The sequence below is a fragment of the Equus quagga genome, chromosome 6 (genome assembly GCF_021613505.1).
Source record: "Equus quagga isolate Etosha38 chromosome 6, UCLA_HA_Equagga_1.0, whole genome shotgun sequence".
In the NCBI taxonomy this organism is placed as follows: domain Eukaryota; kingdom Metazoa; phylum Chordata; class Mammalia; order Perissodactyla; family Equidae; genus Equus; species Equus quagga.
Genome location: NC_060272.1, coordinates 63,449,904 through 63,475,129, shown reverse-complemented (window position 1 = coordinate 63,475,129; position 25,226 = coordinate 63,449,904). Strand labels below are relative to the sequence as shown.

Here is a 25,226-nt window from a genome sequence, read left to right as displayed (position 1 = left end):
AAGAATGAAAGAATGTCAAAAATTTAATAACTCATTAATGAGTAAACTACTAAGATGGTAAAGTTGGTTCACAGAACATGTTGAGGAACTAGTCATTTATAGGCATTTGGATAGGAAGGTTAGAATAAAATAGGTTAGATACAAAATGGGTTAATGTCCCATGCAGCAAGAAAAACCACAGGACATGAAAAACCGTGGGACCTGTCATCAATAGCAAACAGACAATCAAACAATGGTACGTCCCCCTAAATAAGTAAGTAATTTCTGATGGGCATGTTAATAACGCTTCAGTATGAAACTGAAAGGACATGCTGTTCTCCCAGACCCCATCTGCCTTATTCTGCAAGTCTTGGAAAGTCTGTCTTACATTTAGAAAGTAGTGTACTGTATCAGTGTATCATATAGCAAAGAAAATAATCACGTGGTTAATTTACTACTAGGAAAAAGAAAAAAAATTGAAGGAGGAGAAGAGCTTGTTACACGATTTTACAGAAGGGGAACATTTTTCAGTTACTTATGCATCACAATATCATACATTAGGAAATTCAATTTATCCAGTTATAAACGTAACAATGCTATAAAAATCTAGTATTATAAATTTCAAAAATACTAATAAAGATTAACATATAGCTAAACAGAGATATCATTTTCATTTTAAAATACGTTCACTGAAATTAAGTGTACTTTACTTATTTAAAGCACTGAGCTGTGAGAAGAAATGAACTGCTTACTTCCAGAATCAGTGAGCCTGTCATTAATCAGTACTTTAGGATTTTGTTGCCATAACAACATGATACAACTTTCATCATTATCATAAACCCAGCATTTCTAAAAATAGCTTATTTCAACATTCAGGTTCTGTGATCACTAAAATTGAGCTTTATTACAGCACCACAGTTAAGAGTGTAATCAAATGTGCCACAGGAGAAAAGAAATATTAACAGCATGAGCCTGAAAAAGTAAGAGAAAAGATAACATACTTATGAATAATAGACTGTTGAAAGAATGCACATTAAAGACTGTATATCACAATATAAACATCAAAGATGTCACAATGGGTCAAGTCAATGTTTCATCCTGGGTCGGCTTTCTGTCACTCACAGTAAAATTAAAGTATATTTTCCATGAGACTAAAGCCACATATCTCACATTAAGTGTTATCTATCACATATGCCTAACATTTTTGAGCTTCCTTTAAGAAGAATAATAAAATCTCAACATAGAAAGAGTTAATAAAAATACACTTCAGGCTAGTGTCAAAGAAAACAGGATCTGGCAGCAGAAATACCAGATTCAAATGAATGCTGGCTCTGCTTCTTACTAATTGTTTGAGTTGGTTCATTTATTGGACCTTTCTAAGCAATGTCCTCTTCTGTAAAATGGAGATCCTATTTTCCACTTCCACTGGAAAGATGAAGTGAAGTAATCCACTGAAGGATCACTCTGGCTGAGGTGCTCAGATTAGATATAGGGGCTGCTGTGGCGGTGGTGGAGGGGGCAAGGGTGAAAACAGAACATTTCAAAGGCTAAAGTGATAATCCAGGCACAGATGACAGTAGCTTGGACTGTGGAGATGTGGAGGGTAACTGCGGAGATGGTCAAAAGTGACCAGAGTCTCCTCTCACATACTTCTTTCTAGATAAATATTTAATAAAATGGTTCCATGGGAATTTTGATTGACGTTATATTGAATTTACAGATTACTACATGATGTAATCAGTTAGAAGAAAATACCATGTAACCACGTTGGAACACTGAAAATCTATAGCAAACAACACACTTGATGATCAAACATTAGAAATATTCTCATTAAAGTTCAAAATAAGATATTCACACTCACTATTACATCTACTATTTACTTTGGAGCTCCTAGCCAATATAATGAGATTAGTCATAAATACTGAAAAGAATTAATAACACATTAATTTTAAATGTCTGTACCAAAAACAAAATAAAGCAAACAACTGATAAACTAATAGAACTAAAATGAGTTTTGTAGCTTGGCCAGATTCAAAATTAACATACAAAATTTAGTACCTTTCCTAAATACCAGCAATTATCTAATTAGAACATGTAATGGAAAATAAAAGATCTTCTCATAATAGCCATAGAACCGTTTCCTAAGAATAAAGGCAATAATACATAGAAAATTATATGAAGAAACTATATATCTTTACTGGAAATTCTAAAAGAAGATCTGAATAAATAGGAATACCATGTTCATAGATGGGAATATTCACTAGTGGCTTTCTTATTTCCTTTTTGCTCCGTTTTACATTAGCTTGGTGAATGTTTTATGCGCATTTAAAAAGAATGTTATTTTCTGTAGCTGTGTGTAGTACTCGATCTTTCTATTTGGTTGAGCTAATTAGTGGCATGTTCAGTTCTTTTACACCATACTAGCTATCATCTACTTTTTCTATCAATTACTGAGAGAGGAATGTTGAAATACCTAAATATAATTGTCAATGTATCTATTCCTCCTCAATGCTATGAGCTTATACTTCATGTTTTTTGAAGCTCTGATCTGATGCACGTATTTCTTATTATATCTTCTTCATGAATTGATCCTATCATTACTGTGAAATGTCCCTCTTTATCTTTGGTGTTATCTGTCCTGCTGTCTAAGTTTTCTGATATTAATATAGCTACTTCAGCTTTATTATGATTAGTATTTGCATGCTATATCTTTTACCATCCTTTTACTTTTAAACTATTTGTGTTTTATATTTAAAGCAGATTTCCTATAGACAGCAAGATGGCTGGGCTGGGCTTTTTCATCCAATCTAACCAGCTCTGCCCTTTAATTAGAGTATACAATCTTTTCACATTTAATATAGTTACCTATAAGGCTGTATTTATAGGTCTATTATCCTGCTATTTGTCTTATATTTGTCCCCTCTGTTCTTTTTTCCTCTTTTTCTACCTTCTTTTGATATATTTGTTGTTTCACCATTTTATTTTTTATCTATTGGCATGTTAAATGATTTCTGTTTCAGTACTGGTTGTAAGATTTATAATCTGATTTCAAACAATATTATACACTTCATGGATAAATTAATAACCTTACAAAATCACAACAGTATATTTCTACTTCCCTCTCACTCCATTTTTTGTGCTTTTGTTATCATAACTTTATTTCTATGTGTTACAAATTTTACAAATCACTGTTAGCACTTTTGTTTTAAATGGTCAGCTTTTATATTTAGCATTTCCTGCATTCATCATTCCTCTGTGTAGATCTGAGTTTTTTTCTGGTATCACTTTCTTCCAGCCTGAAGAACTTCCTTCATCATTTCTTGCAATGCAGTATTCAGGTGATAAATCCTCTCTACTTTTGTTTATCTCAAAATGTATTTATTTCACTTTGTTTGAAAGATTCTTTTGACGAGTATATAATCAAAGTTGACATTGTTTAATTATCATTCAGCTTTTTAAAGATGATATTCTACTGTCTTCTGGTTTGCACTATTTCTAACAAGAAGTCAGAAGCATACTCACCATTGTTCCCTGCAAACAATACGTCTTTTTTCCCCCTCTGGCTGCTTTTAAGATTTTTTATCTTTATCATTAGTTTCCTATAATCTGATTATGGTGTGCCTTGTCCCTGTTGGAGTTATTTAGCTTCTTAGGTCTGTGTGTTCATATTTTCCATCACAGTTGGAAAAAATTCTTCTCTACTTCTTCAAATTTTTTCTGCCCCAATCTCACTATGTCACTCCAGGTTCTACCTACATTAGACCGCTTAATATTACCTCACAACTCATTAAGACTCTTTTCATCTTTTTTCCAGCCTTTAATTTTTTTCCATCTGTGCTGCAGTTTGGATGGTCTATTGTCCTGTCTTCAAGTTGACTCATCTTTCCCTCTAGAGCATCCAATTGGCAGTTTAGCCCATCCAGTGACTTTTTCACTTTATTGTATTTTTCAGCTCTAGCATTCCCATTTTGTAAAATTCTTTTTTTCTCTCAATATAATAATGTTTTCCTTTGAGTCCTTGAACACATTTTAAATAGCTGTTTAAAGACCTTATCTGCTAATTATGTAAACTCTGGCATTGGTGAGTCTGTTTCTATTGACAGATTGTGTTCCAGTTGTGGTTCAGATTCTCCTACTACTTCACCTAAGTAATTTTTTATTGCATGCTCAGCTTTATAAATGCTACATTGTTGGTTGTCTGTATTTGTTGTCATCCTTAAGATGGTAAGTTTTGCTCTGGAAGGCAGTTAATTTAGTTAAAGATCAGTGTGATCCTTTAGAGGTTTGTTTTTAAGCTTTATTTTCAGTGTGAGTCTAAAGCTGCTTTTACCATAGGGCTCGATTAACCCTTTTAAGGCCTGGACTTTGTTCAGAGGTCTCTAAAGCATTGTACAAGCTCCACTTATTTTTCAGCTCAATAGTTTCCAGTAGTTGTTCTTGCCCTGGTAGGTTTTTTCCCCCCATACCTGCTTTATTTTTGTTTATACAGGTATTCCTGATAGTTAATACAAGTGGCTTAAAAGAGGTAAAGAAAAGAAAATTATTCCATTTACCTCTTAAACATAAAGAAAACAGTTCCTTTGCAAGGCATATGCTTTATTTCTAGTATATATAATAAAAGAAGATTCTTGAATAAAAGAATTCTTAAATTTTACCCACTTTCCTATATGCTCACATTAGGAAGCATCTATAGTCCCTTTATTTCCTAAATTACTCACAGAAATAATTCTTATTCAATAAGAAAAGACACTGAGAACATTTTATGTATGCATAATTGAGGTTTTTGTAGTCCAATGGCCATTTTTATACCATTAAAAGATGAATCCAGGAGTTTGGCATTGAAAAAAGAACACCATTCTTCTAATTCACCGCAAGGAAGGAAGGAAGGAAGGAAGGAAGGAAGAAGGCAGTCAAACTATAGGACAAGAAGAAGGGAGACAGAGTGGTTGGTGTCCCAAAGGTCCTGCAACCATAGAGACAGGCAAACTTCAGGAGACAGAACTAACAAAACCAAGTGAGACAGGATGAAAAAAGAATGTTTTTCGTTTCAAAGATCTATTTCAAAGAAACCAGTGATATTTAAATAAAATATGAAAGAAAGAAATTGGGGACAACAGTATTAAATTAATTTTGCTTAAAAGTGAATTGCCATTTTGAAAACATTTAAAATTTAACTGAATAAAAGTTAACTCCTATTATTTCAAATGCTTTATAAAAATAAGATCAAATATATACCACGCCTACACAGTAGGAGAAATAAGGACAAAAATTATATTTGAAAATAGGGAAATGTCATCAATCAAAAAAAAGGGGGTAAAAAGCACAGTTATAAAATCTGCTTTAATGTTGAATCTTAGATATGTAAAATACTCTATATTTTCAAGCAAGCTGATTTTTAAAATAAGTAGCCAAACTGATACCATAATTTCTTTTCTTCTTAAAAAACTGAAAAAACATTCACAGGTTATATTTAATTTTAGAATACTTTGAAAATAATATTTTAGAAATTTTCTGAAGGAAAAAGGAGTAAATAGGTACTAACCAATTTCTAATTCTTAGTTGCACTTTTATTATTTATATAAACCATGTGCATATCTCAATTTTTAAATGTCATTATAATTAGTAAGAATTTATAACAGGGCGTTAGGTACATACTATAAAACCAAAATACTAAATAAAAGTTCAGATTTTTAAATAATTACCAAAAACTAGGCTCATTTGACTTTGTTAATAAAATAACAAAATTTACATTACTGTTAAACAATTGTTTAACAGTATTAATTGTTAACACTGTTAATTGTTAATACTGTTTAACTATTAATTGTTAAACTGTTAAAACAATAAAAATAAATGGAAAGCTAAAATATTTTTTCAGTAACAGAAGACAAACGTGTTCTGAATATCATATAAGCTTTAGAAAATCTGAGAAGTCCTCAGAAATAAAGAATTCAGATAGATCCTTAGAAAGTGCTTAATGCCGCAGCTATTTCAACAACTTTATTTTTTAACTCTTACTAAGATTTTAACTTTTACTAAGAAAGGGGAAAAACCTATTAAGAGATATCTCTAAACCAAAGGACATTTATTTTTAAAATTTTTATAAATGCTGCCAAATTGTCCTCTAAAAAGACTGTACTCATTTATACTGTCACCCAGAGTATGAAAATACCCATTTTCCCAGACCTTTTCCGTTAGCATATAATAACAAACTTTTTATTGTCAGTAATCTGATAGGCAGAATTCTCATTGCTGTTTTAATTTGCATTTTTGGACAATTATTATCTTCTCATAATTCATTTGCTATTTGCATTTCTTCCGTGAATTGTCCAAACACAACAGTGTGTGTTTTTCTACTGTTTTGTACTGTTTTGTGGAATCTCGTTCTATATTAAGGATAATACATTAAGAATAATTTGGCTGTTTCATAATTTTAAAATATTTTTCCAAATTATTTTTCATGTTTTAACTTAGTTTATCTTGTCTTTTTCTGCAAAAAAAACTTAAGAGTGTTATGTAGGCAAATCTGCCCCTTTTTTCCCTTGTGGCATCTGGGCTACATGCCATGCTTTAAAACACATTAAAATTTCCCCTCAATCATTATATTATGAAAAGAATAACGGTATGTTTTATATTAGTAATGTTCCAAACAACTTAACATTCAAATATTAAGTACTGAAACATGGTTAAATCTAAAAAAATTGCAGGTATTTGGCTAAAAAATTAAATAATTTAAGAAATACACACAATTTGAGCCATGGCATAATGGAGCTTGTTTTATAATCTCTCGGGTCTTTGGAATTCTTGCTATGTAGACAGTATGAGATCTTTTAGAATAATAAAATATGAATCAAAAAAATATTAAAATCATTTCTGCCTGTTGAGCCAAAAGCTGCCTTCTCCTTCTTTATTGCTGTAGGCCTACTCTGCAGAACACGAGAAAACAAGTCACCACCTCTGCACTACTACATCCTTTCTTGAAGCATTTTCTTCAAGTTTCACAGTTTTCCTTACTGCACTTTCTAATGTAATTATCTGTTCACATGTCTAACTGACCCATCAGACTACATAATCCATGAAGACAGTCCAAACGGCTTTTCAATCTTAATCCCTAGTGCCTGCTACATAGAAAGCACCTAATACACAGCTGGTTGAATGGAAAGAAAAAAATGTATAGATGTTCTCTGATTTCATACTTATAGATAATTTACATTTGTCAATATTTTCCTTAAAATCAAGACAGTCAGACAATAGGATCTCTCAGTTTCTTCTAATTGTAATAATCTAATATTTTAGTATATAGTTCTTTATCTGGAACACATTCCTGATAAATATGTGATACCGGACAATTTTGTAATGTATCTATAGAAACTGCTTAGATCCGAAATAGTCTACACAGCACACCATCTACACTGCACAATGAACATGTTATGGCTCTTTCATGACATATTCAATGTCGTCTGACATGTTTGTTAATATAAGGGAATTTGGTATTAAGGCTATGTAGCTCCAATTATATTCACATCAATTTAAAAAATCATTCACTAAATAGAGATTTTGGAGCTAGATACATGCAAGGAATAAGTACAAACAAGGTAGGGTCAGATCTCTTAGGGGTACTAAGAAAAAGGTTGAGAACTATATCTTCAATGGTAAATCTATTCTTGAAAATAATTTTTTTCTAGGAAATGTGCTTGGTATTTAAAAATATGTGAACCAACTAACTGAGACCAAAAAAATACTTACTTCACTGTGGCACTTAGAAGAAAATTCAGCTGGGGCATTAACAGGTTGTCTGGGGCCGACAGATAACGATCAAACTGAACCTAAAAGAAACAGAGAAATGTAACACATAAGGTGCATATATTTGCTAATAGACATCTCAAATATAACATCTCTTTAAAGGGTTAAATCTCAGGAAAAATCTCATATTTCAAATAATGATTTCTTTGTGATCAAAATGAGTTATTTCTCAAATATGCTAACCAAAACTCCCTAAAAGTGCCAAACTTTTCAACGTAGTCAATATCAGCAACACATACTTTTAAAATTCTGAATCCAAGCCATTCATCCTAGTCTCCCCCACCAAACTTCCGAGTTTAATACTCTGATACTTATTATTTCAAGAAGTAAAGTCATCAGATTTCAAGTCTTAAATCTACTGTATTTGTTAATTATTAATTCATCTATTCATTCAACTAATATTTATTAAGTACCTCCTATAAGGTGTATTAGGTAATGTAAATATAATGGTGTGCAAAAGAGGAGAGTCCCTCACCTCATAGAGCTTATGGCCTAGTGGGAGAGGCAGGAAACAAACAATAATGTAATTAAATATGTAACTATAAACTGTGTGAAATGCTATAACAGAAAAAACCAATGTACTATAAAAGCATAAATCAAGAGGACAGATTTATGTCTCTGTGTTTGGCAAAAGCATCTCTGAGGAGATGACACTGAAGTGAGAACTTGAAGATGAACAGACATTAAGTAAATGCATGTGTAGCAGGGGTTCAGGGAGTGGGGACAGCATGGATGAAGGTGAGAAAGAGAAATGTGAGAAAGAGAATGCTAATAGAGGTAAGTTACTGTAGGACTTGTATGCTTTTTCAAAGGATTTTAATTCCTATTTTAAAAGCATTAGGAAATCACTGAAGTAGGGGAATTACCTAATTTAAATTTTAAGAAGTTAAATCTGGTTACAGCAAGAAGAATGGAATGGAAGGTTGTAATGGTAGATGCAAGGACACCAAATAGGTAGCTATTGCAGCATCTTAGACTGCAAGGGCAATAAAGGTGGACAGAAGAGGAGATGCTGAAGAGAATTAAAGAGTAAAATCATCAAGATTTGGTTATTGATAGGATGAAGGGGTTGACTCCCAGATTTTGAATCTGTATAATTCAGTGTTGTTATAATTCATAACTGTATATTTGTACATTTATTTAGTTGTGTAATAGCCACATCCCTTACTAAATCATGTCTATTTTCATCCCAGTTCTTAGCATGATGCCTAGAAAATAGGAAACACTTGATTAATAATTGTTGAAATAACAGATGGATAGATGCTCTTACCACTTTATGAGTTAAGAACACTTGGAAGAGAACCTGGCATTAGCGGGTGGGGAAGAGTTAGAAGAGCTCAGTTTTGGATATCCTGAACTGCAGTGCCTTTGAAGCATCCAAATGGAGGCAACAGTTAGATATAAAATGATGGCTCATACACAAAACTCAATCAAGATTTTGTTTCTTAAGAGAGATATAAAATATTCAACTTAACTGTTTTTAAAGTTTAAGACCAAGTGTACAAGAATTTGTAATGAGATTTAAATATATTTTGTGGGTTTCTACTATGGATTGGATATGTGTCGGGGGAGAGGAGAAGCAGAGGGAGGGAAACAGTTATTGAGTACTAACTAAGGTTACTGCTCTTTGTGTAGACATATGTCCTCATTTGCGGGGGTAAACACCTTGAAGTGGAATTACTACGTAGTATGATGAATGTAACTAAGCAACTTATTTTTTTTAATAAATCTAAAATTTATTCATTTTCATTTATTTTTATTTGAATGTTTTAGAACCAAATCTTTGCGTTTCTAGAGTTTTTACTGTTATGTTTCATATATAGCAGTTATGACTGTTACTTTTATGTATATTGTCTTTTATCATGACATAATGTTCTTTATTTATCCTATTCAGTTTTTGAAATTTACCTTGTCTAATATTAATATTGTCAGCTCTGCATTCTTTGCATTTGTTAGGTAACTTGTCAGTCTATTCTTTTATTTTCAGTTAAATTTAGCTCTGTAAGATGGACAGGAAAACCCTGGAATCAAAAAGTTATCCAAGAGCACTATTTATTAAAGTGAAAACATTGTGGTAGTGAGTACAAGTATTTAAACACCTAGGATAAGCAGGATAGTAGTTAAGTGCATAAGTACTGGGTTGAACGGGGTTGTTAGGAGGATTAAAGAGTTAATACATGAAAAATGCTTGGCATGCTCAAAAATGTTAATGGCTGTTGTTGTTATTCATTGTTATTATTACTACTACTAGTGGTATTATTATAAAGCTTCCAAGGTGGTAATTCCTATGAGGGTTAAATGAGTGTCATCCACCTGATGGATATACATGATATACAAAGTATATAGTTAAGACATGGAAACATGCTACAAAAAGTTGCACTCATACAGAAAGGGATGTGCAAGCAAGGTCTTCACTTGAAAGGAAGGTATTAAAGTGGAGGTACACACTCAAGCGTAATATATTATTTTTAAGACTGGAATCCAATTTCAGTTATCCTCTCAAGACAAAGTTAAGAACTATAAGCCAAGGAGTGTTGACAGGAGGAAGTCTATAATGATAAACAGCCTAACTTCTTCACATCTGCCACTCCTATTTCTCCATTAGGTTAGGAGTAAAACTCTGAAAGTAAAGAAAACCTAAACAGAAATGATGCAACTATTATGGTATGGCAGAATATTACCTACCACAAATGTATGTCTTGGTCAGACCTCTTTAGTTAAAGGAATACATGCACAGTCATTATTCTTGGACCCCATGTAAATACAGAATATCAAGAGATAAATTACCACACAGGACAAAATTACCAAAAAAATTAAGAATAATGTTCCATAAGGAAATCTATACTGAAATGCTTTATTATGCACTTACCATTGCAGCCTTCAATGCCACAGAATCTAGATTGGGCAAATTAGCTAAAGGGCCCTGGGAAAAAAGGCAAAAAAAAGGTGCTATATGTTTCAGTTCACTTATGAAATATAGTCCAATAGTGGATTGCCCAAATTTGGAAATTTAGCTTATTTCCAAAGAACTCAAGTGTCATCTCTTCAACCTCAATTAGAGCAGGGACTATGATTTGCTCACTTTTGTGTAACTAGTGTGGGAGATGGGAATTGGCCACCCCAAGATATGTCTCTTTGGCATGAGGATTATTTTAGGCTGGTTACTTTTAATAAACAGCAGACAGGAAAGGAGGTTCTGAGGAGTAGAAGTTACTTACCCTTTGTTAAGAGACATTTACATTGTAAAGGAAATCTCCACCTGTAAAGGTGTCTCCCTCTCTGTACCAGGAAGAATTGGGGCAGATGACCTTATCTCTAGAAACTCTTAATCAATGCCAAAGGCAAGGACTTAAATCTGCATTTGTTTACTGTACTTGTGTGGTAATCTCCCATGATCAACTCCCCCTCCACCCCCAACATCCTCCTTTGCTGAAGATGATATTTAAGGTGGTGGCTTCAGCTATTTTGGCCAGTTGCTCAGTTTGCCTGAGCCTCTCCCATGTATACATGTTATAAAGCTTTGTTTAATTTTCTCCTGTTATTCTGTCCCATGTGAATTTAATTCGTTCTCCGGCCAGAAGAACCCAGAGACGGTAGAGGAAATGTCTTCCTCCCCTACACAAGCATGAAGGCACTCAATAGTATTTGTTGGGGGGAGTGATAAGCACATACGTTTATTAATGATGGAAATGCCAGGATACTTCAGAAGTACTCATAAGCAAGAAAGAAAAGCAATGAAGCATTTAGAAAATGGCAGTGAAAGGCTTTATGAGTTTTACTCTGACAATTTTTGATAGTATAAGAAGGGCAGCAGAATTGGTTTCTACTGGTAGAAATTTGCTTACTACTTTAAGTCAGAACTTGTGATTTATCTATCTATCTATCCATCTATTTATTTATTTATTCTGAGGAAGATTTGCCCTGAGCTAACATCCACTGTCAATCCTTCTCTTTTTTCACTTGAGGAAGATGAGCCCAGGCCTGAGCTAACATCTTTGCCAATCTTCCTCTATTTTTTCTGTATGTGGGACACCACCACAGCCTAGCTGGTGAGTACAGTACGTCTGTGCCTGGAATCTGAACCCATGAACCCAGGCCACTGAAGTGGAGCACACAGAACTTTAACTACTCAGCTACGGGGCCAGACCCCAGAACTTGTGATTTTTGAAAGCTTCACTTAAGAGTTCCTGGGCTATAAAATACTCCTCATGTTAAAGTCATTTAACAGAGTTCTTTGCTTTTTAAAGAAAGATGCTTACATAGTTTTCTAAGTTTCCCACCACTCCATTATCTATTTCTACTGGAGCACTAAAACTTAAGATCAAGTGCTGGCCCCAGAAATATTTACCTTTCCAAAGTAATAGACCACGATTTACTAAATTAAAAAGGGAACGAGTGCTATTTATACAGTAATCTATGCATTCAATTAACTGATAGTGATACAGGACTCTGAAAAATTTACCAGTAAGACTGATGTGGATTATTTTAGGCTGGTTACTTTCAAAAACTGCAGATGGGAAGGAGGCTCTGAGGAGTGGAATTTGCTTGCCCTTTGATGAGAGATATTTGCATTTGTGAAGGAAGTCTCCATCTGTGGGGGTGTCTCTCTCTCTCTGCACCAGGAGGAAGGGGGGATGACCTTATCTCTAGAAACTCTTAATGGGGAAGGCGAGGACTTAAGTTGTTTACTGTCCGGTAACCTCATGTAACTGACACCCCCACCACCAACATCCTCCTTTGTCTTTAGCTGAAGATAATATTTAAGGTGGTGGCTTCAGCCATTTACTTAATCCGGTTTGATTCTTATCTAAAAGTTATAGGACCACCCAATAACCAGACCCCAACTGTACTGATACCATTTTAATGACTTTTTTTTACATATTCCTTCCTGCATCTTGTAAAGAGATAACTCACATACCTATACCTTAAATTTAGCCCTACCCTCAACCCATGTTTGCAGCAGCTCTTACTGCCCATGGGTCCTGTCCCCATGCCTGCAGCTCTTACTGCCCATGGGTCCTGTCCCCATGGTATTCCATACTATTCTCTAAATAAAAGAGCAGTACTGCCAGACCTTGAGAGTCCAAGAAATCTTTCTTTCGACTCCTCGGTTCGCCAAGCCCACATCAAGACTGTCCTTTATATACTTTATAATACTAATTTTTATATATTCTCATTACTTTTAACCCAAACTATGTGTAGTAAAAAGGACAGTTAATATTTTGGGGCACTCTACTATATCTCAGGTAGTCATCTAAGAATTATATACGTATTATCTCACTTAATCTTCAGAACAACTGTGTGATACAGATGTTATTACCCCCAATCTACAGATGAGGAAATAAGACAGAGAGATAAGTTACTTTCCCAGTGAAAAATTGCTATTAAGTGGCAGAGCTAAGATTCAAACCAGAGTCTACCACTAGAACTTGACAAATAGAAATGGCAAGCAACAGGATATATTGGAGTATATGAGGAAGCCATTTGGTGTAAACCTAATTCAGCATGACTTTGTTTTTTTCCCCCAAAAGGGCCTGACGTGGCTGTTGAGCATGCATTGTATATCTACTTTAAACATTTCCTATGCTAAGAACAAATGCTCTTAAGATAAAGGTGCAACTTCCCCCCACATTGGCATTTCCTTAAGGATAAGAAACTTTCTTTAGGCTAGGAACTGATTGCTGTGCTCACTTGTGACCACCCAGCTCAAGACAACAGACCTACCACCCTGCTATGTCCACTAAGACAGGAGACCTACTACCTGCTGTGTCCATCAATCACTGTGCCGACAGAGCAGTCTCATGACTATTGTTAAAGCGACATTTCAATCATATGTGAAACCTCCTCTTTGGGGGTATATAACCACTCTGTACACCCCACTTCTTTGGTGCCCTTTCTTCCTTTGGGAAGAAAGGCCCCGGGCCATGGTCCTCACATTTTAACTCAGAATAAACTCACCCAAAATTTTCATTTATAGATTATTTTCATTGACAAACTCTAAACATGTGCATTTCTCTAATTAGGAACATCCATGTGCTTACCTGTTCAGGTTTATGTTGCTGTACAGTGTTATAGATATAACTCAAGCCTGTTCTAGTTAAAACATAAGAAGCTTGTTCATTTATAAGTGTGTCCAAATGTGCTTCAATCTAAAATAAAACACAAAAGAAAGAAAATGTTTTAAAAGAAGACTGATGACAGCAGAAGTGGACTATCCTGGAGTCTTAGGTCTTCATCACGGACTTGTTCCCTGCAGTGGCTCTGAGGCACAGGGGCTGCTTCTATAACAAAGGCTTTTCCTTCCCCCAAAGAGGAAGTCCTCCTATAAAAGAAAGAGAAAGTCTTACCTTAAAAAATGATAACCAAGGAGGATTCCAGGACTAGCCACCAGTCAAAACATTTGAGTTGCTTCCCAGCTCTTTGAAGCTGGTAATAAGCAAAACACAAACAAAAAACACTAATAAACAAGAACAGTGTAAAATAAAATATTTAGGAACAATTCTGGGAAGGAGAAGGCCTGATGTTCCTGACCTCCATGCTCCCTCACCCTCCCCACTTGCTGGACTGACTCAATCAAATATGCCATCTGGAGAAGCCGGGAGGAAATCCCTTTGGGGCTGAGGCAATAAGCTTTTCTGAGGAGAACGCAGGTCTTTGACTACTAGAGGAGAGGTGAGGACCCAGCAGAAGACTGGTCAAAGACTTCAGTTCAGAAACTGCCTAAGAAGACCTGGCTAGGAGATGTGAGTTATATGTGCTCAGCTGCCTTGTGCCATCTTTTGGGAAGCCACCTAATGCTAATGGGGGCAGAAGACACAGAAGGGGACTACCCTGATGGGTTGAAGAACTCCCTAGTGGGAAGAAGTCTGCTGCTCCCTTACTTTACCAGTACAGGCCTGAGAGTCCAGAGTTCTTCCTTCTATTCCTCACCACAAGTTCCCGCAGTTTTACCAGTCTGTTTGCCAACGGCACAGTACACTACTAACTGTGCTGTTACCATCTGAATGCCTGCCACTGTCCACGGAACTCCAACAGCTGAGCCCCTCCATCTAAACAACTTATAACTGGTATAAAAGAGGTGAGTAGCTTCTAAGAGGAAACCCACCTGAATAATCTGAACAAGTATCTTTCCCTGAGGGAACAAAAGACGCAGAGTACTTTGTTTTCTTAAGTGAATGCTCAAGAAAGTACAATAGAGCCCTTACTTACTAGACTTACTAGAAATAAAAGAAGAACAAGATGTGCAAATGTAAACATTTAATGAAAGAGTTACTGCTAAGAACCAAATTAGTATCTGAGAGAATAACAGAAGAAACATAATACAGAGAAAACATCAAAGAAATAAAGTGAAGAGATTTAAAAAGAAATTAGAAAACAGAATCAGGAGATAAAACCAACTAAAGACAGAAGACTCCGAATATAAAAAGTAACAGATGAAGGAGTAATAATTAATTAAAAATAAGAGAAAACTTTACTGAGCGAAAGAAAGGGTTGCACCTTCAGATTGAAATGGCTCTGCAATGTCCAAGATGGAAATGACGGAAAGAGAGAAATACGAAAAAATATCCTGAGGAAATATTTGAACTCAAAGGAAAATCCTTATAAGCTTCCAGATGGATAGAATACATTACCACAAACAAGAGAAAATCAGACTGGCCTGGATTTCTTACTTGAAACACTAGAAGAAGCAAAGTAGGAGCAGAAGAAAATCAATAGATGATTGATAGAAAAGGTCTGACAATTAAGTATCTTCAACTTAACAAGGTGAAGCGTTACTGTGCAAGGCACAAATAAACTATGCCTTCCAGCAACCACATCCTCATCTGATCCTCTCACAGTGACTATGGGCTGGTCCATGGAACTAACATTGGCCAAGAGCCCATGAGCAAGCGTGATGCAAGTACAGGATCAATAAGCGCTTACACAGTGGGGCTTGTCCTCCTAAAAGGCAAAAGGTGACTATGGAATATGTAAGAAATGCAGATAATTGGTGATAAAATAGATTGATGAACACCCGATGTATCTGAACATCTTGAGAAAAGATTTAGGCAAATGGCAGAGAGTTTGGGGTTGAATTATTGATGAATACAGTAAAGATCAATGAATTTGTTTTAAAAAAGAATTCTATTATTCCACATAAAACAAAAATTTATGCAAATAAGGAAAATCAGTCATACTTCCTTATATTTCTTTTAAAAAAAGGAATTAGAAATCATAAAATATCAAAACTTTAGATGTGTCAAAACTCATTCTTCAGAAAACCCCAAAACCTTACAAATGAATTTTTACTATAGTCATTGAAAAACTGTTTATACACTTGTGATAATACAGAACATTCAGAGTTTTTTTGAAACATTCTATCTCCCCAAAAATTGCTATTTCAAAATCAGAAGCCAAGTATCTGATAAATATTATAAATGGCTTTGTTTTAGCCATTTACAGACTCTTAAGAGATACCATTTGGTTTACAGGACTAGAGTGATTGGTATAACAAATTGTAATGTTTTGCCTAACACTGGTTTACACATAGATAAAAATATATCTGTCCTCTATAACACCTTCTGCACTAGCTACACAGCTTGAAAAATATAGCATATTATTCACAGTTGAGAAACTGAAATCTGCATACATTAGAAAAGCTTCATTCTACCATCACATACTATGGTTTAAATAAAATATCTTACCCATCACATATTCTGCCTTCTCCAAAACAAAACTGAAATACTAAGAGTATGAGCGTGAGTGTGAGTGTGTGTGTGTGTGTGGCCTTCCATCAGATTACAACAAGGGATTTATAGGAATTAAGTCATTGAAATTAGGTTAAAGCCAGTAACTGAGATCATACATAGAAAAAAAGATTCCATCACAGTGAGCAATCATTTTATAGCAAAATTAACCTGAAACTGTAGCATTTCCAGACGTCTGTCAGTGAATTCAAACAGAGCTAATGTTGTCTTCATCATATATAGTGAATTGACCATGAAAGTGGCCATGTCAGCTGTGCCTAAATTGCTGGCTGATACAGTACACATCTGGAGGAGAGGATCCAAGACACATGATAAAACCTATAAACAAAAAATAAAATAAAACTTATTCTTTATTTCCCAAACAGTGATACAGGCCTGGGTTAATGGCACTTCAGAATGAATGCCAAACTAACTGGAAGGGGGCCAACTTACAGAAGCACAGAAGAAAAAGATTAAATGGTACAATAATCATAATAGTTTTAAAAATGAGCATCACTGAATACTTTTTAAATCAAAGAGAATTTGTTTAATATTCGAAGGAAAAATCAATGAGAGGGATTATCGAAATATATGGGTTATAAAATGCCAGAATCTCAACAGAATGTACAATAGAGGAGCAATAAGCAATCATTAAAAACGAATTTACAATGCACCTGCACAAAATCAGCTTGACGGGCATCCAGTGGTACGACTGAAGAATCATGAGATGCCAAAACTTCACGCAACAACATGAGTGTCTGATTTAAGGCAGAACTTGGTCCAAGATCAGGTGGTGGGAGTTCAACCTAAAATAGGGGATGGTTATCCACTGCTTATATTTCTCCACTAAACCTGAATGTATAAATAAATGCCAGTTCACAATAAAATAATGCATATAAAAGATGTAAAGCATTGGCTGACACATTACAAAATCTACAATTTTTCAATAGCTTATTTTATATTATACTAACCAGCTCAGAAAATGACACAAAAGTTTTTTGTTAGATTATCTCAGAATTAATACATCATAATTAGAAGTAGAGAATTTGTACTTCTAAAATTCAAAATATTTTAAGCAAACTTAGTGGTCTTTGTAGAATTATATTTTCATATGGATTTGAAATGGGCTGTTTTGTTTTTTAACCCAAGTCATAAGAAAAAAGCAATCCAGAGATCAGCGCTTTCCCAACTATAATATAATTGAGAATCATCACCCACCTTCAGGCCCAAATCTCAAATATTTTGGTTCAGTATATATAGGTTTGGGGTCTGGGAATCTCTGTTTCAACAAGCACCACAGGTGATTTTCAGAAAACTGGTCTATGGGTCACACACTTCCCCAAAACCATATAACACCGTCACACAATCTTGGGCTCTGGAGTTAAAGAGAGTAATTTTACATTTTGGATCTACCACATACTAGTTGTGTGACCCTGGAAAAGTTATTTAACTGCTCAGAGCTTCAGAAGAATTCTGCAAGGATTAAATGAAATCGTTGCATCTAAACTGCTGAGTAGAGTACCTGGCACTTACTAACTGGAAGTATACTGAGTTTATTATCCCTACTTGCTGGCATCACAATATCCAAGAACATGTGCCTATGAATTTTTTCAATAATATTTTTCAGAGTATTTATTATATTAATACAGTCAGATTTTGTAAATGAAACAAAATTTGGTACTTAGAATCCATGTAAGAGACTATAGTCTTGCGTCAGGAAGACAGAAAGACGTAAAAATTTTAAAACACCCCAGGATTTATATTAAGAATATTTTATGTATAAAAGTTAATACTTAAGTGACATCAGCAGAAATGGAAAAGTATGGACCTCTGAAAACCCATCCTCCTTCATAAAAGCAATCAAAACAATAAAATTATGAGACATGCAAACAAACCAAAAAATAAGGTCCATGCATAGAAAAAAAAGTCAATAGACTTTCCCTGAGGAAGCCCAGATGTTGGAATTACTAGCCCAAGACTTTAAATCAGCTATTTTAAATATGTGCAAGGAACTAAAGGAAATTATGTTATTAAACTAAAGGAAAGTATGAGAACAATATCTCACCAAATAGAGAATATCAATAAAGAGACACAAATAATAAAAAATAACCAAATAAAAATTTTGGAGTTGAAAAGCACAGTAATTGAAACGAAAAATTCACCACAGGGAATCAAAAGCAGATTTGAGCAGGCAGAATAAAGAATCAGTGAACTTGAAGACAGGTCAATTAAGATTATGCAGTCTGAGGAACAGAAGGAAAAATAAAAGAAAATTAACAGAGCCTCAGAGACCTGTGGGACACCATCAATAACATAAGTACAATGGAGATCTCAGAAGGCAGGGGTGCAGAAAGAATATTTGAAGAAATAACAGAAGACTTCACAAATTTGATTAAAAAAATTAATGTAAGCATGCAAGAAATTCATGAATTCCAAGTAGAATAATCTTTAATACATCCATACTGAGACACATCATAATCAAAGTGTCAAAAGACAAAGAAAGAATCTGAAAGTAATGAGAAAAGTAACATTATGAACAAAACATTCTCAATAAGATTAACAGCTGATTTCTCATCAGAAAACATGGAAGCCTGAAGGCACTGGATGACACATTCAAGGGCTGAAAGAAATAGACTGTCAACCAAGAATTCTATATTCAGTGAAATTATTCTTCAAGAATAAAGGAGAAATTAAGACATTCCCAATAAACAAAAACAAAACTTCTCCTGTTCTATAAGAAATATTAAAGGAAATTCTTCAGGATAAAATCAAGGAACACTAGACAGTAACTCAAATTCACATGAAGAAATAAAGAACATCAGTAAAAGTTCCAACACAGGTAAATATAAAAGACAGTATTGATGTACTTTCTGTGTATAACTCCTTTTTTCCCCCGATTTAAAAGATAACTGCATGAAGCAAACATTACAAACCTATGCTGATGAGCACACAATGTAGAAAGATATAATTTGTAACAATAATAGTGTAAAAGAAGTGGAGAACAGGGCTATACAGGAGCAAAGCTTTTGTATATTAATGAAAAGAATTTGGTATTTTTCCAAACTACATTGCTATAAACAGAGATGATAACCAAGAAAATAACTAAATGTATACATAATATATATTTTATATATACACATTCACACACATATTTAAATAAACAAAAGAATTAAAAGTAGTGCACTAGAAAATATTTACTTAACATAAAAGAAGGCAGTAATGGAGGGAGAGGGGAACAAAAATCACTTAAGACATATAAGAATAGCAAAAAAAGTTAATTTTCTTCAAAGAGGATATTATATAGATCGTACAGAATCTACGATAAAGTGTTGTTAAAAGCTCTTAAGATCATCACCACATTGAGATCTACCTGTGCTAATGGCTCCAGTATCTTACAACAAAGATGATGGCTTCTTCAAGTTTACATAAAGCATCCTTCCTGCCTAAATCTTCTGTTATGTTGAAATTTTGCTAGCTAATTTTATACCTTGTGACTCACCTGCCTTAAGTTTTCCAAACCAGTGATTCTTATATGTAATGAGGGTGTGAGGAAGGGGGAGAAAGCAAACATCCTTTAAGAATTTCATAGAAGGTATTGTTTGTTTTCCAAGGAAAAGATAAACACATGGAAAATTATACAACCCATTTAGGATTAATAGAAGCCCACCCATGGGCTCCAATATAAGCTTAAGCACAAGTAAACTTAGACATATTAAATTGTAAATTAAGATTTTAAAAGCATAGAAATTAGTATTACATTGTAAGGTTAACATTTTTGTTTTACCAAAATTTTTACTACCAAAAGCTGATGTCTTCACTACCTCATTAAAAAAACAAAACAAAAAAACTTCTAAAGAATGTTAAGTATCTATTATATGTAAAAGGGAGTAGGAACAACAACTAATTTATCACTTTTTGCTTTATGAATATTAAATGAATGGGAATATTTGCTTAACTTTACATTAACGTAAACTTTAAATACATTAATGCTATCTAATTAATCAGACCAACAACTCAGGAGTAGTCACTGATTTTTCTTCTTCACACTTCCCTCATCTAATTGATCAATGAGCTCCATACTACTAAAATACATTCCAAACACAATTGTTCCTCACCATCCCAATGCTATGGCTATCATCTTTTGCCTGGTCCATTCCAAGAGTCTCCTAAAGTGGCCTCCTTGCTTTGAAATTTGTTCCCCCAACTCGACCTTTTACTGAGCACATAGCAGCCATAATGTTCTTTTTAAAATGTTTTAAAAATAAACAAAGAGGTCAGACCTTCTCATTAAGCTCTTTAATATTCAATGGCTTACCCTAGCACTTAAAAACCAAATGCCTTAAAGGTGTGTGGAGACACAGTCAGCATTTAAAATCAACTATATGCTACATACTACCATCACATATGTGGAAAACAACATTTAAAAAGCAAAACAAAAACATTTAAAAAGCAAAACATTTTTTAAAAAATAGCATCAAGAAACCCTCAAATACCTAAGAATAAATCTAATAAAAGATATACAAGGCCAAAAAGACTTGATATACTAGATATCAAGGCACCACATAAAGTTCTAGAATGATTAAAACAGTGTGGTACCAGAGCAAGGACAGACAAATAAACCAATGGGGACAGAATAAAACAGTTACAAAACAAATCCATACACGGGTGATTTGTAACAAAGTTTCCACTGTAATTCAGTGGGAAAAGATTGTCTTTATAACACATGGTGCTGGATCAACCAGTTATCCATATGGAAAAAAAATTAACCTTAACCTCCACTTCACACCATACTCAAAAATTAATTTGAGATAGATCAAAGACCTAAATGTGGAAGCCAAAACAATAAAACTTCTCAGAAGAAACATGGAAGAACAACTTCAAGACCTTGTGATAGAAAAAGACTAAATGAATAACCATGAAATAAAAGATTAGTATACAGAACTGAATTAAAATTAAAAACTAATCATCAAAATACACCATTAAGAGAGTGAAAAGACAGGTCAAAATTGGGAAAAAATATTTGTAATGCTTATTATCCCATAAAGAACTTGTATCCAGAACACATTTTTTTAAAACACTTACAAATCAGTAAGAAAAACACAGGTAATCTAATAGAAATTGGGCATCAGACTTCAAGAGTATATCCAGCAGCCAATAAAATGAAAAACTGTTCAACATCATTAGTCCTCAGAAAAGTGAAAATCACAAATGAAATACCACCACACAACTTCTGCAATAGCTAAAATAAAAAAGCCTAACACAAGTACTGGAGAGAATGTGGAGGAACTGAAATTTCCACACATTTCTGTTGGAGGAAATTGGTAAAATCACTTTGCGGAAGTCCTTGGCAGTACCCACTAAAGCTATCAACCCTATCACCCAGACATCCCATTTGTGTGCACCCACACAAGAGAAATGAAAACTGACGTCCACCAAAAGACACGTACAAAAATATTCACAGGAGCTTTATTTCTAATACCTAAGAACTAGAAACAATCCAAATGTCCATCAATAAAGTGTGGTGCATTTATATAACGCAATGATTACACAATGATTAAAAAGTGAACTACTGCTACATACAACATGGATGAATCTTACAGATATAATGCCAAATGAAAGAAGTCAGCCCCAAGAGTTCAACTGCATGAATCTATTTATGCGAATTTAAATAGCACACAAAAAGAGGAAACAGAAGTCAGACAGAGGTCCACCTGGGGCGGGTACTGGCTGGGAAGAGGCATGAAGCAGCTTTCTGAGATTCTGGAAACATTTTACATCTTGATCTGGGTGGTGATTAATGAATATATACAAATACAAAAATTCAATGAACGGTACATTTAAGATTTGTGTACTATAAGTTTTATCTTCACTTAAAAAGAAAGTTCATTTGATCTTTTTATTTGTATTACGTAAATACTGAGAATCGTTTTATAAAAATATCCAAAATTCCTAAACAAAGTGATCATTAATAATACTCAAGAGCTTTATGAAAGATATATTCGTAATTTTTATGTACATCTTCTAATTGATAAAGTTGAAGTGTAAAGAAAAATTTCACATTTAAAAGCATTTAGTCTACTGAAAACCTCATATTCCACATATTAGAACCTCTCTTTTTTGAAAAGTATAGAGCTCTAACACTAAACAGAGTTCTCATTCTTCCTGCGACTATTTACTATGACACTTTCTATCCCTTTTGCGGATAGATTCTCTGACTTTATTAGAGAAAAATGAAAAGCTTGCACCATAAAAAAACCAAAAGCTGTTTTCACAACCCCATTCCACTGCCAAGTTTAGTTATATCCTTTTAAATATCTTCCACTTAAGGTCCTCCAATTTTCTGTTCTGTAGCTTGTTAAGCCACTCACCCATTTGCTTTCAAAAAAATTTAAGAAAACCAATCAACCAAAAAACAACCCCTCATACTTTTAAATTAATGTCTTCATTCTATATGTAGACTCCTTTTGTTCTATCGAAATTCATATATGTTCTAGTAATTGACAATAAATGGAACTTAAGTTTTTTTAAAAAACCACTTTATTGAAGTTTGATTGACATACAAAAAGCTGTACATATTTAATGTATATAATTGATGAGTTTGGAGATAAGTACACACCCACGAAACCACCGTCACATTCTATGTCATAAACATATCCATCACCTCCAAAAGTTTCCTCTTGCCTTATTTATTTATTTATGGAATTGAAATTAAGTCAACAAAATTATTGAAGATAAATTTAAGAGTGCAAACTAACATTTGAAACACCTTCTAATTATAACTTTTTATTTCACATACTTTTATTTAAAAAGCATTTTAGCTGAAAACATTGTTTTTGTTTGTTTTCCCTAGTAGAACAATCTGTAAGGAATAATGCAAAATTCCAATTACTCATCTAGAACAGCACATCCCAGACTTAACCTGCATAGGAACAACCAGGGAATCTTGTTAAAATGCATATTCCGATTCACTTGGTCTGGGGTGGGGCCTGAGATTTTTGCATATCTTACAATTCCTAGGTGCTGCCCAAGCTGCTGCTCCATGTACTACACTCTGAACAGTAAAAAGAGATTCTAAACAGCAACCATATCCTAGAATTTAAAGCACAATTTACTTAGAGGACCATTTAGGTTTTTCTCAGAGGGCTGAGCAAATTAATCCTGACTACTTTTAATCTGGTATGGGTTTCATTTATGACATACAATATCCTTTAGAATTAGAATTGTACTATTACTATAGCGAAAAGAATTTCAGACAGAGTTTGTCCAGCTTAAATTGCTATGGCATTGTGTCTTTTGCAGTACACATACATATTCCCTTTAGACTTAGCAAGATCTACAGCTGTGAAGGTTTCAGGAGAGACTGATAAGGAAGGGAGAACACATACTTGAACACTCAAGTGCTTCAAACTGCTTTGGTAGGGAAAAAGTACATCTTTCAATAAAATGATGTCCCTGAATTTTTTTTTTTCATATTAGATAAATAACTAGCTCCCAAATACGTCTTTTTAAAAGCACAGAAGGAATCATATGAAAAGAGCTCATCTCTGGCTATACCTTTACTTTAAAAGCTATTCTCCCAACAATTTTACTATCCACTTAAAATTCTATTAACAAAAATTTCCACTTGGGGGTTTTGCTAATGAAGACTTTTCTGCAGTAAGTGTTGTTTTCTTCATAAGGCTAGAATCTTTTTAGAAGAAGCAAATGGATTACAAGATGTAATTATATAAAATATGGAACATTAAAATTTGCTGAAAAGAAGACAATTCTTGAAAGAAATCTGAAATGGTTGTAGATCTAAGCAATACACAACCTGTAAACAGTATCATATTCCAATCTCAATTTAATGTTAAAATATTCCTAAATGTGGCCCAATTCATATCTGAGAAAAACATTTCAAGGCACATTATTGGTAATAATGACAACACTAAACAATAATAGTAGTCAAAACTCATTCACTGCTGTAAACTCACATAGGCTGCAGTATTAATTGGCACTTAATATATTCAAATTACAATTTCTTTCTCTCCCTGTTTTTATCCTATTTTATTCTAAGTTTTAATTGGAAGATGCCACCTTCAAAACTTGCTTTTATTATTCATTATACTTTCCTACTTTCTTGAAACTTTCATTTTAACTTTACAAGAGAAATAAAATATATAAGAACTTAGTGGGGGTTTTTTGTTTGTTTGTTTTCAAAGATTGGCACCTGAGCTAACAACTGTTGCCAATCTTATTTTTATTTTTCCTGCTTTTTTCTCCCCAAAACCCCCCAGCACATAGTTGTGTATTTTTAGTTCTGGGTCCTTTTAGTTGTGGCACATGGGATGCCGCCTCAACGTGGCCTGACGAGTGGTGCCATGTCTGCGCCCAGGATCCAAACCAGTGAAACCCTAGGCCGCCGCAGCGGAGCACGAAAACTTAACCACTTGGCCACGGCGCCAGCCCCAGTGGGGAGTTTTTGAGCAAATATGAAATAAAATAAATGGATAATTACTTGGGAAAAATAAATAAGATCCTTCCTTCCTAGCATGGACAAAAATAAACTTCAGGTAGATTAAAAATTTGATATAAAAGTGAAACCACACAACAACCCAACAGCATACATTTCAATGAATTTATTAAATAATCTAACATTTTCCCACTGATAGACGCTAACTTTAGCACGTATTAAATTCTAAATGTTTGTGGGGAAATTTTCAAGCATAGCATGCTCCCAAG

The 25,226-nt window shown here is 34.0% G+C and overlaps 1 protein-coding gene across 2 annotated transcripts in view; it reads right to left on the bottom strand.

The window, feature by feature from the left end:
- COG6 (component of oligomeric golgi complex 6) overlaps positions 1–25,226 on the bottom strand; it is an 81,514-nt gene that overhangs the window by 5,411 nt on the left and 50,877 nt on the right. Inside the window, exons 14-18 of one of the 2 annotated variants that reach the window (XM_046664475.1) lie at positions 17,180–17,311; positions 16,677–16,844; positions 13,821–13,928; positions 10,649–10,702; positions 7,723–7,802 (exon numbers count right to left, since the gene is read on the bottom strand). In XM_046664475.1, coding sequence (XP_046520431.1) covers positions 7,723–7,802; positions 10,649–10,702; positions 13,821–13,928; positions 16,677–16,844; positions 17,180–17,311 — 542 coding nt within the window. The remainder of the gene's footprint in view (positions 1–7,722; positions 7,803–10,648; positions 10,703–13,820; positions 13,929–16,676; positions 16,845–17,179; positions 17,312–25,226) is intronic. The other variant, XM_046664476.1, reaches the window with a different exon arrangement.